General features: G+C 44.0%; 1 protein-coding gene across 4 annotated transcripts in view; it reads left to right on the plus strand.

The window, feature by feature from the left end:
- Positions 1 to 15,000, plus strand: part of LOC111668986 (neuron navigator 1-like) — an 87,574-nt gene that overhangs the window by 17,781 nt on the left and 54,793 nt on the right. For all 4 annotated transcript variants that reach the window (XM_087178976.1, XM_087178977.1, XM_087178978.1 and 1 more), the window contains exons 5-6: positions 11,446 to 11,548; positions 13,179 to 13,505. In XM_087178976.1, the coding sequence (XP_087035102.1) occupies positions 11,446 to 11,548; positions 13,179 to 13,505 (430 nt within the window). The remainder of the gene's footprint in view (positions 1 to 11,445; positions 11,549 to 13,178; positions 13,506 to 15,000) is intronic.

Here is a 15,000-nt window from a genome sequence, read left to right on the forward strand (position 1 = left end):
ACGGGGGGGGGGGGGGGGGGGGGGGTATAACAGGACACTGTATCCAAAGTTTTAGCTATTGGGGGGTGTATCGTGAGAATACTGAGTGAGTTTGTGACTAATAGGTCAAACCAGGGTCTGAATCTGTACCTATCATCCATTATTCATCATATACACACACACTCTCTGTGGGTCTGTGTTTCTCTCTCTTTCTATTGCTCATTCTCTTCCTATCCCTCCCTCTCAGCGGGAGCAGATAGCATCAGAGAGCAAGGGAGATGGCGAGAGAATAGTGTAGCAAGTCGTTTACGTCTGGCTTGATATGAGGAAATCACTTTCTGTCTATCACCATCCCTCTCGCTCCCTTTTAGTCCTCTCAACTCACTTCCTCTCTCTCTCTTCACCAGCTTGCCTCCTGCAACTCAGCCCCAGATCACAGCTTGTGTGACCTTGCTTTGAGTGTGTGCATGCACTGTACATGATATGTGAGTTTGTGCACGTGCTGTGTGTATCTGCATGACCTTGTTTCAGCCCACATTGTGATGTTGCTGGCCGCACCGACTTTAGGTAGCCAGGCGGGAAAAACAGACGGAAAAAGAAAGAAGAGGGTGTAAGAATTGAGATAAATGGAAGAAAAGTGAAAGGGTTGGACTTCATTCACAGAGGGAGATAATAAGGGTGGGCGTATTCCCCCAAAAAATCATATCACAATCTTTTTGACACACAATCTGAATTGCGATCTTTCTCAAAGTAGTCATGCGCATCATTGTCTTATTTCCCACGTTGTCCACAGCCTTAAATGGCATCATATCCTTAACTAGATAGAATTTGACCGCCTCAGTCATTTGCTGTTTATGTTTCGGGACCTCATGAGAATACAAATGAGTGGGGTTGAACTGATATGAGTGAAACGCTCTTGGATGAATAGATTTGTTGTATTACCTCCTGAGGTGTCGACCACTGCCCGACCAAATTTGCAGATAACAGTGCTTTCAGAAATATCTGTCTGAACCACTCCCACGCTGCTGACACTGGGTCCTTTTTTTGGCACCAGCTCCTCATCCGCCATCCTGCTAGCTCACGTTGAGTTGTTTTTCATTTTACGCCATGGATGAAAGAGACCTTAAGATGGAGATATGTGATATAATTTGACCAGCCATCTAGTTGGCAATCCTTCTGTTGACTTGTGAACGTGGTGTGTTATTAAGATCTCTACCATTTGCTCGAAAAGTAGATTGTGGACATCTTCAAGATCGATCGAGATGTCTAATTGTCAGATCCCGACCTCTATGAGAGAGAGAGGGAGAGAGGGAGAGAGAGAGAGAGAGAGAGAGAGAGAGAGAGAGAGAGAGAGTCTACAAGAAAGAGAAAAACCCTGGAGTAAATTAAGGCAATAGCCAGTAACCTAAATTTCTATCTGGTATCTCTGGTGACTGAATGTAGCTTTGGGTTATTACAGTTTACCAGAACTTGCCCGAGGTTTATCATAGAAACCACAGCAGGTGTGTGGGTTAGTTATGTGCGTACACTCGTGTGTGTGTGTGTGTGTGTGTGTGTGTGTGCACACACGTGTTTTAGAGAGAGGTTAATTGTAACTTGCCCTGTAGCTTGCGGCTGTGGGTTCATCCTTTATCATATCTGCTTCTCCATTTCCGATGGGACGCACAGCTAATTGGTTTTCTGCTCCGCATGCTCTGTCATAGGAAGATAGATTATAGATGTTCAATGGATCATTCCCAGTGATCCACTCCTCCCTTTCCCATACGTAGTCCCACCTTCCCCTCATCTGCTTCCTACATACATGATGAAAGCAATGTGGGCCCGTACTTCATGGTATAATATATCATGATGAATCGACCTTCACTCACTTATAGCCCGTTGCATTGGAAGCTACATGTTAGCTGTTGGCTGCAAGGAGTAGGAGATGTGCTTGTGCCTTGTGCATGTCATGTTGCATGACAGCTAGCAGCATGCACTGTGACACTTTCCTGTTTAGGCTACAGTGTTGGGCAAAGATAATGGAGAATGCCAGGGAGGTCTCATCGGGATGTATAACCCAAGACCATAAGCTCTGCACACACACACAGAAGAAAAGACAAAGAAAAAAAAATACAGTCTGGGATACTTCAAGGTTCGGCCTATACGTTTATCTTATGAGGCGATTTAGGATTAGTGTCAGTATTATCTGCCTTTCTTTAATCGGGCACACATGTTTAACCACTGAGTGATGAGGAGCTCTTCGTTAATTCGATTTAGAGAATTACTTGACTTGTGTGTCCACAGGCAGCAGCTCTGGACATTAAGCAGTAATTCTCTTAAATGCAGCATGCATTATAAGATATATTTTATTAGTAGCTTTAGCACCTAGAAGGAGAAAATAATGAATTCTGAGCCCAAACCGCAAATTGTAAAGCATATACTGCACAGGCTGCCAGGGTAATCTAAAGCACTGAACCTCAGATGTCTGCAAACTAATGACACCTTATGGTCCGATCCAGCACCCATAATGAGGTGTGCGGGAGAGGGTAAGCTCCCTAAAGCAGTAGTCTTTCCCAGCATGGGGCATTGGTTTAGAGAGGATCCAGTCTAAAGACACCAGCAAGCATCCAGATTAGGCCTTGCATAAAGATAATGAGAAGATTCAGCCTCTATTCCACTAATCACGGATCTATCACCCCAGAAAAGGCCAGCCACCAAGACTAAAATGAATTACAGATTAAAGCCAAAAGGACATCTGTTTGGATGGATATTTGGGTATTTAGGGGAATTTTACTTTATGAAGGATCAGATGGAGAATAATGATTTAGGTTACAAGATTGGAGATGTTGTGTGGGTTTTGGTGTTGAGCTGAACTCATCGTGGAAACTGGGGGACTGTGTTGCACGTGATGATGATGAAGGCTCAGCTGAAAAGAACCGAATGCAACTCGGTGACACATGAATGCTCACGAAGGCAGCCTTGACTGCCAGCGTGCTTGTTATTTTAGTGTGACATTGTGTTGTGTGTGTGTGTGTGTGTGTGTGGGCATGTTCGTGTGGCTGATGGTTACTCCCGCATCCACGTCAGCTGTCTGTGGAACAATACAGCCTACAGAGGAATCGACAAAGCCTTTACAAAAAAAAAAGAGAAGAAGACGCAAAGAAACAGGCACAGACACAAGCCTGTTCAAGAGAACTTAACAGAGCTGCAGGAAATAACAACAAAGCACTGCAGCTTTAAAGCTCACACATGCTCACACGCGCACATTCAGTTGTGTGCCACATTCAGTCACCAATATCCTCTCCTATCCTTGTTCCCGTGTATTCATCCTCTTGGCCGTGGCGGCGTATTTTTTCAATACTCTGACCATTGCATTGTGAGCACAGCGCTGAGTCTCTAATGTGATGCGGGTGCGGACAGAGCGCCTGGTTCTACCCTGAGCTGCGCTGACTGAAGGATTCAGGGCAGTCGTCCTCCCATCGAGGGGGTGGTGACAAGCCGAATAAACACAAACGCCCAAGGAAAGCAACGAATAAAAGCATCCTCTCTCTCTCTCTCTCTCTCTCTCTCTCTCTCTCCCTCTCTCTCCCTGTCTTCCTCTTCCTCTCTTTCAACTCTGATGTGGGTTGACGGGTAGCAGTGTTCTGTCACCAGTCAGACAACAGAGAGGATATTTCTGGTACAAGCTGTTTCAGGAGGAGGACAGGGGACATCTTTTTAGTGTGACAGGGATTTTGTGACCAGTTTTAGCAGATAGGAAGAGTGTCCACACATATGGATGCACGGATGATTATGCATTTTTCTCTACTGTTGGGTGTGTGTGTGTGTGTGTGTGTGTGTGTGTGTGTGTCTGTGTGTGTGTGTGTGTGTGTGTGTGTTTACAGTGCTTTGCGGTCAGTCTCTAAGGACTTAATGCAGGAGCCATTGCATTAGTGCTGTCTGCTTCCTGCCATCCTCCTCCTAAATCATATTACTACTCTCTGTGTTTTTGTCCCATCAGCTCTTACACAACACACACACGCACACATTGCTTATCACAAAAAAACAAGCAAGTTATTATGTGATTACACCATTTATGATATAGTCTGTTCATTTTCCAGCCTTCACTCCGACACTGGCAGGGCAGTACAGGTTTTATTTCTTTGATGTTTGTATGGATGATTTAAGTGTTTATTGATGTCGCTGGAGCACTCGCGCTTACACTTCCCTACAATGAGTGTCATGGGAAAATGACCGTTAAATTGCTTCAGGTTGAAACAGCCAAGCAAGTACTTAGCTCGGGTATGATGATGAAATAGAGAAGGTGGATAAATGAATGATATAATAATGGTCATAAACATTCTAGCCAGGCCCGAAAATACTTTACATGTATCGCCTTGTGATAAGGAACACTTAGTATTCATCTATTTCAGTTCTATTTATGTTTTCCTCTTATGAAATGTCTCAGATCAAAGTGTTCATTGTTACTGATCATCTGCAGCGGGCTAGATGTTGCGTAAACATTATCAGTCGCGCACACGGAAACATGTACATCTGACTGAGTCTTGTGACAGTATCATGGTTAGCTGACACCAGTGATGATAATGAAGCAGCGTCAGTGGTACAGGCTGAAGCTAAAGGAACGGACAGAGACGTTACCTGGGAACAGCTTTTCATAACACATCCTCTGATCCCATTTGTTGAACTATAAATATGCAGTACTGTAGGTTTGATCACAAGTTGGTGACATTGCTCATCAACTATTTATCTGGGGATGCTTGTTTTTGAGAGCAGTGCTGTGGCCTCAGAATTAAATTGAGTGAGGGGTTGAGCAATAATTTGTCAGCTGATGGAGATTGTGCCATAACATGAACAGCGTGGTAGCTACCCTTTCTATAGTCTTGGTTTTATTAAGCTACCTTTGCTCTGTGACAATATTGAATGAATGTGCCTTAATATGTCAAGATAGCTGGTTGTTTTATGTTTAAACAGCTTTTTAATTGAGTTTCCAGAAAATGTATAATGATATACATTATATTTATACATATCACATTAATATAAGAATTTAGATGTCAAGGTTCTCAGGTTTGAGCTTCTCAAATGTGTAAATGTTGACCTCCGCCAAGAAGGTTATGTCTTCATGGGGACGGGGCATGGGCCGGGAAAGAACCAGATCTTGGGGCAGATCTGCATCACTTATTATGAATTTAAATTTTTCCCTCTGAAGTCTGGTGAATGTTGTTTGACACTGGCCTTGGCAGAGGTCTACGCTCTCTGAGTGCCCCTCCAGTCTTAGTCTTTTAAGATTGTAAACTAAATGTGGTTGGGGTTTGGACTATTGGTCTGACATTTGAAAATGTCACCTTTGGAAATCTGTGATTTTTTTATCATCTTTTAAAAACCAGCTGATTCAATGAGAAAAGACATCTGTTTCAAACCTATGGTTGAAACAGTTCATTTCCGTCCATGTGCTTCACTCTGCGGCCCTTTCTAACATTTCAGTTAGACTCACTCTTGCTTACTCGCTGTCATCAGTCCTCACCCGCAGCGGGCGGACTGTCTGACATGTGAGAGCGGAGCTGCAGCTGGGTTTAAGCACGCCATAAAACACAGTTCCACAGGAAACAAGTCTCTCTAGCAAAAAATAAACCCAAACATTGCCACACATTATGGTCTGCCTTGGCTCGTTGCTGGGTTTATTTAGTATGCGTGTAAGTGTGTGGCTGTGTGCCTGCGAGAATGTGTGTGTGTGTGTGTGACATGCTCAGTATTTAGATTTATTCAGATTTAGATTCATGCTGAAAGTTGTCAAGTGTGTACACAGGAAGCACAAGAGATACAACTGGAATATTTGATATTTTAGGATCCTACACACACACACACACACACACACACACACACACCCACACATGCATCCATCAAAGTGGATGATTGTGTTTTTCCTCCAGGTGATACTTTTTTGACAGCTTCATCTGCATAGTAACTGTTAGTTTATATGTGGTGTGTGTGTTTTAGATTGTGCCTCCCCTCACCTACTTTGCTCTCAAAGCCCCTCACACACGTCTAATCTCACCAAGTGCAGCTCGGCACAGAGGAATAGACACACACACACACACACACACACACTCCTCTTTGTGGTTCGAAGTCTAATCAGCAGGGCTAGGGGTGAGATGTTCTTTCGATGTTACCTTGTTAAGGTCTCGACCTCCTTCTCCGAGAAAGTAAACTTCTCTCTCAAGTCACTTAAAGCTTCCTCTCTAAGCGGATAGCGCTCTGACCTCTAAGCAGATAGGGCTGTGGTTAAGGAGATATGGCGGCTGTGTTTATGCATGTAGTTTTGTGTTTGGGTCAACTTTCAGAGAGCCAGGTTTTTGGAAGGAAGGAGATCGGGGCTTAGAGGATAAGAGAGTGAAGATAGAAGATTTTAATTCTGTCCCAAATACTGCGGGATCTATTTGTAATATTTCACATGTCTGCAGCTGTGTTTCTGAGGCAGTCAGCGCGTTGCTCATCCTCTCCCTCACCGTCAGCTTCCCCAAACCGTCACCGACTCTCTCTCAATTTATTCTGTTTCTCTCACATGTACATTAACACACTAATCTGCCAGGGCCGCTGCATCATTTGTAGCATTTGAACCAACAACTGCTCAGATTTGTTGTACACAGATGCAATACGGTGCTCGGATATGCTCATTAACCATTCATGTCACAATTCAGATACCATCTTCAAGGGCTCTAATATCCTGTTGCAACATCCCGGTGAAGCAGATGAGCTGTGGCTGTGTTGTGTGTGTGTGCGCGCACAAGTGGGTGGATGCACATTTGGGTGCATTAGCGTGTGTTTGTCCGTGTTGTCCAGATGTGCAGGAATGGCCGTGTGTTGTAATGCTTCCTGTTTTGCAAACTGTCTGAGGTCAGCGAAGGGCTCAGCAAAAACACAAAGAGAAGTCAAGGAATGAGAGTATCCAACCGGTCACGTCAGACAAAATAAAAATTAATGAACCATCTTGGTAGCATAGCAGGTTCATATACACACGTTTTGACCGGTGTATATCTGGGTTATCATATGCGCTACTTTAGCATACCCTAAAGAAAAATGCTCAAAAAGCTGAAAGAAAAACAAACACCACAAAGGTTTTACCAGCATCCTGTTTGTGGGATTGTTTACATCACTTGTCAGGAATGCTGTAATGATTGCCTTCGCAAACAGACAAACAGCCACTTCGGAAGTATAGGACTATTTTAAAGACTTAACGTGCGAGGTACAGACGTTTTACAGTGTAGTACCAGTGATGCTCAACCCCACCCATCTATCATGTGATAAGGGTACTGTAGCCCGGGGCGGGGTGTTACAGTGACACTAACGTATCTGCACATACGTGGACAGGACAGGGACAAATGAACTCCGGAGGGAAGGAAAGAAAGAATAGAAACAGGAGTCATTACTCAAAACTTCATTCCTATTCCCGCGGATCCGAAGCTCTTGCCGGTGAACACGCACCTTAATGTGTGGGAAGATGCATGAATACACATTTATAGTCGCAACACAGAACCACACTGTCAAAGAAGGATGTGATATTACTACACACACACACACACACACACACACACACACACACACACACAATGGCAGACTATTCCTGCAAGGACAGAGCCATTAAGTGTATCTTTGGGGAGTTTGTTTCTTCCTAATGGAGAGGAGAGTCAAGTGAACCAAGAGAGGAAGCCAAGTGGACAGTACTTTCTCAGTAATTCTTTCACTCACTCTGTCTGCCAGCAATCAGATGTCCACAAAATGCAACAGTCTTATCATTTCCTCTTCTTTTACAGGATAAGGCTGGTGAAATTTTATATTTTTCTTATTGTCAAGAAAAAAAAAAGGCCATTAAAACACCAATTTATCCCACCAGCAATTATTTCCTGCATATCCAAATCCTGATATAGCTCATTTCTCTTCCATTGTTGTCCTAAAACTATTAAAAACACATAAATGAGTCACACTGTTGCACTTTGTGACACACTACTTCATTATGAATCAACATAGGTACTGTAGTTTATTTTGGGTCAGTCCAACATGCACTGACCTGTACAAGGTTTTTATTCATCTGAAGCTGAAACTAGCCCCCAACAAACCCACTGACTCCTGTTGGAGTCAATGTGGAGTTATTTCAGTATATTTCTGTTCCTTTTGTTAAATCAAATCAAATATTTATGAACCGTTTTTTAGGATTTGTTGGTTGTAATCTTTTCATGTGATATCTTTCCAAACGCGTAAAATATGTTTTTGTTTTTTTTTGTCTTCTGAAATCGGAGTAATATTAAATGTTCAATGGCCTGCGTTTGACCATCATTGAGTGCTGTGTGAACTTCTGGCTAAACTTTTGCTGTCCTGAGAATTAAACACAAGCTCCTTAACTTCAATTCAAAGGCCAGCAAATCTGTTTAATGGGCTTGTGACCAGACCAAACCCACATTAAGAGGAAAAAGGCGGTGCCTCTCTTTATAGCCATTGTGCATTTACGTAGTCTTGCCATCTGTGATCTTGTTGTGGTTTAGTAGGCACAATATGCCAAACTAAAATACCCTCTTGCTTCCCTCCTTTACACCCACTTTACACAACTTTCCATTTCTTCAACTTCTTTGAAGTCTGTCCCTCCGTCTGTCTCCTGTCTGTTTTGACTGTTTATTAGGATGTGGACGTTGTCCTGAACATGCAGCACATGCGCGCACTTACAATAACACTCTCACTCTTAACTTGCTGACTCTCAATTCAAGAGTCTGAGTGGGCCATTATGAAAGGCTCCTCAGCTGGTTTCACAGTCTCTTCAGAGCTGGAGTGTGTGTTCACGAGTCTATCGAGAAGAGGCAGGTGGAGCTTCCCACCCGACATGCAAGCGCAGACAAGCACACCCACAGACACACACTCAGTTTAAACCAGATGAGTGTAATTCATCTGTACCCCCTTAGAGCTGCCAGGGCTGACAGGGATATTTGCATCCCTAATTCCCCCCCAGCACCATCGCTACACCCCCTCCCCGTGCCAGCTGGGACAGCCAGGGCCAGGGCAGAGGCGGGACAGGAAGTCTTTTACGGACGTGTACTCACACACACACACGCACACACGCGCACACGCACACGCACGCAGGCACATGCACAATCATGCAGACCGTATCTAATCAATTTGACGCCAATGTTAAACAAAGCTCCCGTTTAGGGTAATTAAAATCGTCCAATTAAAGCCTGCGTGTGTCTGAGTGTGTGTCAGACTGTGTTTGCATGTTGCATGGGTTCTTTGTTCCTGCTTTACCTTCGTACCAAAATTGAACATTTTAAAGTGTCTCTTTACAGCTTGAATTTCCACACAGTGCACTAGTACCTTCCACATGAGCACCTCCTGCAGAGTAAAGCTCTATTTTTGTATATATATCTTTTGTTGCGAAACATTTGCAGCATGTGAATGTGTGCGTCTGTGCGTGTCAGTGTGAGCAGCAGAAGGTTGGATCATATAACTTGATCATCTCTCCGCTGAGCTCCCTGTCCCCAGGGCTTGCCTAATCAAGTGTCTGTGTAGCCGTTCTCTTTTGGAGAAATCAATCGAGCTTTATAAACCCGGTCTGGTGTAAGAATTTTTTCGCTGTGTTTGTTGTGCATGTGAACAGACCCACCCTGCATATATACATATGTGTGTATGTGAGAACAGTGTTTAGTCTGCAGCTGTTGTTGAGATTGACACCTCTGGCAGCTCATGGTTTGCCGTCCTCGCTCATTAGAATGGTCTCTCCCCCTTCACCTCCTCACTAGCCAGCTGGACTGATTCATAGGAGGGGTGGTTGTGAATGGGGCGTGTGTGTGTGTGTGTCGTCAGGGTCATATGCTTTTGTTTTTTGCAGGATACAGAATACATTGTTCTGAAGGCTCAGTATTTGTCAGTTAGTTTTTCGAAAGAGGAATTTATTTAGAATATTTAACAAGAACAACAAATTTTGAAAGTATTTGGTCATTTAAAAAAAAAAATCTAAGCTCGATGAGTCCAAGATATAGCTTATTTGGTGGACAAGAATAACTGAAAGTACACTTGCTTCATTTATATTTTCGTCTTGCCCTGCCCCTCGCTTGTAGTAAATCTTTCACTGTGCTCATTTGGGAGTCAGCTGGCAGAGTTCTAATGGTCTATTGAACTGAACCCCAAGGGTGAATAGACTCTCCAACATCTTACCACCATAACTCTTTTATGGTCGCACATAAATACACACCAGAGAGTAAGCGAGAGAGCAGGGGTCAAGGTCATGTGATGCAGTTTAGGTGTGTTGATTAGCACACTGTCTAAATGTGTTAGTTTATTTGTTCGCAGAGATGTTTCTTGGCTCTCAGTGTGATGTCTGAGTCATAGCTCTAACCCCCTGCTGTGAATGATTTTACAGCCTAGAAAATGCTGTTAGTAGCAACAAAAGTGGGAGCAGTTCGACATATTTTGAACTTAAAACTGTAAATTGAAACCCAGTTTAATATTAGGACATTCCTGAGCATGGATACCGTATCTACGGTATATCACTTAGTGGTTTAAATGTTTTTGGTGTTGTAGTAGCTCAAGTGTTCCAAAGCGATTTAGAAAATCTCATTGTCTTTTATTGCATCCAGTCGTCCAATCCCCTGGGGGAGCAGACTGAAGACACACACATGCACACACACACACACACACACACAAATACACATGCGTATGAAACAGCAGTGTGGCTGGATGGTCCAGCATGGAACTACGTAGCCAAATCTGAGCAGATTATAGCATATTATGAAGGGGTGAGACAAATGCCAGTGTGTCCCCCGGTGGGTTTAAGTGACAAAGGTTTTAGCAGTGGAGGGGCACAGGGGCAGAGTGCAGCGAGCGGGCACCGGGACGTTGCGACTGAGGTCGGTTAGAAAGGAGGGAAAGAAGCATCCAGACAGACAGAGAAGTGATGTGACCTGTATGGTCTTAAAGGACTCCTCTGTTGCTTTGCCAGTCTGACTGCCATCATATTTAATTAATTTTGCTCCACTGCCATCTGGAAAAAACAACAGTGCTCACGCTGCCGCTGTTACTCTGTCGTGTCTTTTTCTCTGGGAGGTTTTCTAGTTTCACCATTTTGTTCGCCTGTCGTAGATTTATGTTTCTGGCTTTGTTTTGACAAATAGATATAATCCCAGATTTTGGCCACTGGCTGCAGGGACTGAACATTATATAATTGCCATAATATTATATGATTATCAGTCTGCATGGTCAGTTGAGCATTTAGGAAACACCCATGATCATCATTTATTAATTCATAATTTGTCATATTTAATTGTGTATTGATTGCCTATAACTCTCTGTATGTATGTATTGTATATGCATGTAAATACTGGAACAGGTAGGCAGTGTTTTTTGCTATCCTTTAATTATGTAACATGGCACTTCATCTCTAAAAATATCCTGTGTGTGTGTGTGTGTGTGTGTGTGTGTGTGTGTGTGTGTGTGTGTACCCCCCTGCAGACCCAGAATCCCAGAGGAAGAGAACCGTGCAAAATGTTCTGGACCTTCGACAGAACCTGGAGGAAACCATGACCAGCCTCAGAGGGGTGCAGATTAGCCACAGGTCAGCCACGCATACAACCATACACACACACACACACTCACACACACACACACACAAGACGGCATCAATAGATACAAAAAGCCAAGAAAAGGCAAACAAAACAAATAAGCCAGGAATAGTTAGTGACCCCCCCCCCTAAAAAAAACAAACAAACAAAAAAAAACAAAAAAAACCAACAGCAGTTGAGATGAGCAGATTCTTATTGACACTGTGTTGTGTGGAGGTTAACTGCCCTTTTGTCTGTCTCAGATCAGTATCAGTGTTCCTGATGATCCTGTTGGTCTGTCATTTTGTGCCTGCTCTACTCTCCCTCTGCGTTGGTTTATACGGAACTGAAGCAGGATTAGCTCAAAGCTGACTTCAAAGCCGACCCTGCCAATGCACACTCACGACTCACATTCGTACACACAACAAGACATGCAATAATGCTCTGATTAATTGCATGTGAGCGTGCCTGCGTGCTCTCCCCTCTGCTTCCTGTCCGTCATTGACTGATTTTGGTTGTGTCCAGCACGTCTTCAGGTTTTGTCCTTGAGAGCTTCCCCTCCGTCTGCCTGTTCGTGCGTCTCCTGCCATGTATCCTCTCTCCGTCCCTCAGTGGGAGCTCCCTACATGAAGAGCAAATCAGCAGATGGTTCCCTGCTGAAATCCATTTCCTTTGCCATTCATACTTTTATCGTACTGTAATAACCTTGAATCACTTCCCGCTGTCCCGGAGGACATATTCTGCTTTGAGGCTTACAGCCTGTCTGCGGAAGTTCCTGTGTAAACAAGATGTCATATTTCCTGTGAAAAATTAGTGTTTAGAGTGGGAAATTTGCATGAATTAAACAAATGGACTGGTGAGCAGGCAAACTGTTTTGTCTACACATATTTTTCCTGATATACTGTGCATGTGTAACACGTGGAAACCCTGTGAAAAATCCGTTCTAACAAGATGGGTAGCATCCTCACTTTCATCCTCACTCCCCCCCCCCCCCCCCCCCCCCCCGCCTGTTTTATGTTAGCGGTTAAGCATTTCATATGAAAATGTCTCTATTGACAGTTTTTTTGTGAAGATGATTCTGTATCCTGAAGACAAGATTAATGTTAATGTAGCAGGCATATGCACGTACTGTCACCCAGTTTGAGAGCCAGCAACTTTTAATATGCTAATTCTCCTCATTCTCAGCCGAGGCACTAAGCAGCGATGTGCTCTGCTGCTTTAGCACAGGGGATGCATGTGATTCTGTTGTTACTGAGTCACACGAAAGTGACGAGACACAAAACATAAAGGCATGAAAATAAGAAGAATGAAAATGAATGAAAATAAACACATGCACACACATACACACACACACACACACACATATTCAGTCACCTAGATACCAACTAATCCCAGATCCTTCTTAAAATCAGTATAAAGCTTTTTCAGTGGGGCTCCTCTGAGAGAAGAGGACGCAGGATGGGGAGAGGAGGATAGATGGAGGGATTGGATGGAGGAAGGAGATCCTAAGCTTTTCTGAGGAAAGACTGACCTTCTCTTCCTGTCAAAATTGTGCCCGTCATTTAAGGCTCTGTAGGGAAGCTCACTGCTGTGAATATATTTTAATCCTAAAACACGTCCTTTTTTTCTTTTTTCATTCCACAGCTGTGTGGAGGGCACCATGTGCTACGACAGCGATGAAGCTGCTGCCTTCTCCGTTTCCAGTCTTTCAAATCGCTCCTCTCCATTGTCGTGGCGCCAGGGTCAAGCCAGCCCCCGTCTCCAGGCTGGCGACGCTCCTTCAACAGGTAACGCCCAGACAGACATTCCCCTGCGGATCAGCCACACCTCTCGCATCCAGCTCATTGAAGCCCTGGAAGGCTCGGATCCGTCCTCGCTGAAGGTAGATTACCTTAGCGACAGTGACCTCGGCGGGAAGAGCCCGAACGAGGATGATGAAGATGATGATGATATTGACGATCTGGGGAATGGGTAAGTTATGTGGGGTTTTTTTTGTTTGTTTGTTTTTTAAATGATGAGTTTGCACCTTTGCTTCATTAACATGGGCAGCAATAAGAACATTTCCTGACGCTGTAGCCCTCATGCTTGTAAGGTGAATCTTGCCACCTGCCAACTGTTACAACACCACAGCTGCAGTCCAGCTTACAGTTGGTGATTTACCAGCACAACAAAAGCCTTGATCAGCCCCTCTGTAATGCATCACAAGCCCCCCTCGCACTGTCTGCTTTAACACTGGCAGCTGTAGCCCCCCTGATGCAGCTGGCTCTGCCATAGTCAGAAAACAGCCCTCTGGCAGAGTCCGGGAATGATGTCACCATCATCAAGCCCCCTCGCAGAGATCATCCTGTCAGATTCAGCTGCGAACCCGCCGGCTTTGCCAGCGGGCCTCCATGTGGAGGACCCCTCGCAGCGTTGGCTCACCGGAGCCCCCTGGCAGAGCTAGAAGGCAGATGTCTTTGGAAAATGGGTAACTCATTTTGTCTAGCCAATATGGGATCAGTCAGAGCTGTCAAGGTCAGAAAGAGTTTTGTTTTAAAGTAGCCATGGTTTCTTTGGATCGAAAGTTTTAGCGTTGAGATCACATCAGAAAACAAAGTGAGAGCTGTTTCAGCTTCAGAAATGTTCATTGGCATGTTTGTTGTGTTGTGTAGTGGCTGTTACCCCGGTGGTGTATGTCTTTGAAACGGTTCTTCCTCCTCTGATTGGTACATCTGCTAATGTATCATCACACATACGCACCTTTCTGTTCAGTTCGCTCAGGACAGCTGTCTGACTCCAGCTGTCTGTGGCAGCAAAGACTGAGCAGTTTACGAGAAGTGTGTCACTGTCTGCAGCCTTAATTGCTTATCTGCTTTATAATGGGTTGCGGTGGAAGAATCTCAAATTATTTTAATGTTAATGGGATTGTGTTTTGGTGTCTGTCTGGGTGTTAACGATGACAATAACACGATGACCCAAAAAGATTGTGTATTATGAGAGATCCTGCTGGTAGCTGTTGCTCGTGTTCAAATTGTTATTTATCTCCCTGAGTCTGCGTCACTCTGTCTCAGCACGGCAACACATTACCTTCTGACTACCTTCAGGAGGTATTACAAGTTTCTCATCAATACACAAATAGATTAAAGTAAGTTTAGAGGGTCTATCGAGGAATGGGTTGAGTCTGAGTTGTCTTCCCTGGACTTTCTTTGTTTGTTTTGGAAAACTTGCAGCTCTTGTCCCAATATGAGAAGGTATGACACAACAATTTTAACTCAGTTGCACACACAGCATCACGTTTCACTTACCAGCTCTAAGCACAGCGAAGAAAAACACATTATCTCATCGTAAAGTATGATTCTAGCTGTGTGTGTGTGTGTGTGTGTGTGTGTGTGTGTGTGTGTGTGTGTGTAAACTGAAGAAGTTGTCCAACCAAACTAAAAAAAAAAAAAAAAGAAAAAAAGAAAAATCCCATTGCTGGCCACAGCTT

This window comes from Seriola lalandi, unplaced genomic scaffold (assembly GCF_002814215.2).
Source record: "Seriola lalandi dorsalis isolate HSWRI2012SDOR001 ecotype SW California unplaced genomic scaffold, Sedor1 jcf7180002054767, whole genome shotgun sequence".
In the NCBI taxonomy this organism is placed as follows: Eukaryota; Metazoa; Chordata; class Actinopteri; order Carangiformes; family Carangidae; genus Seriola; species Seriola lalandi.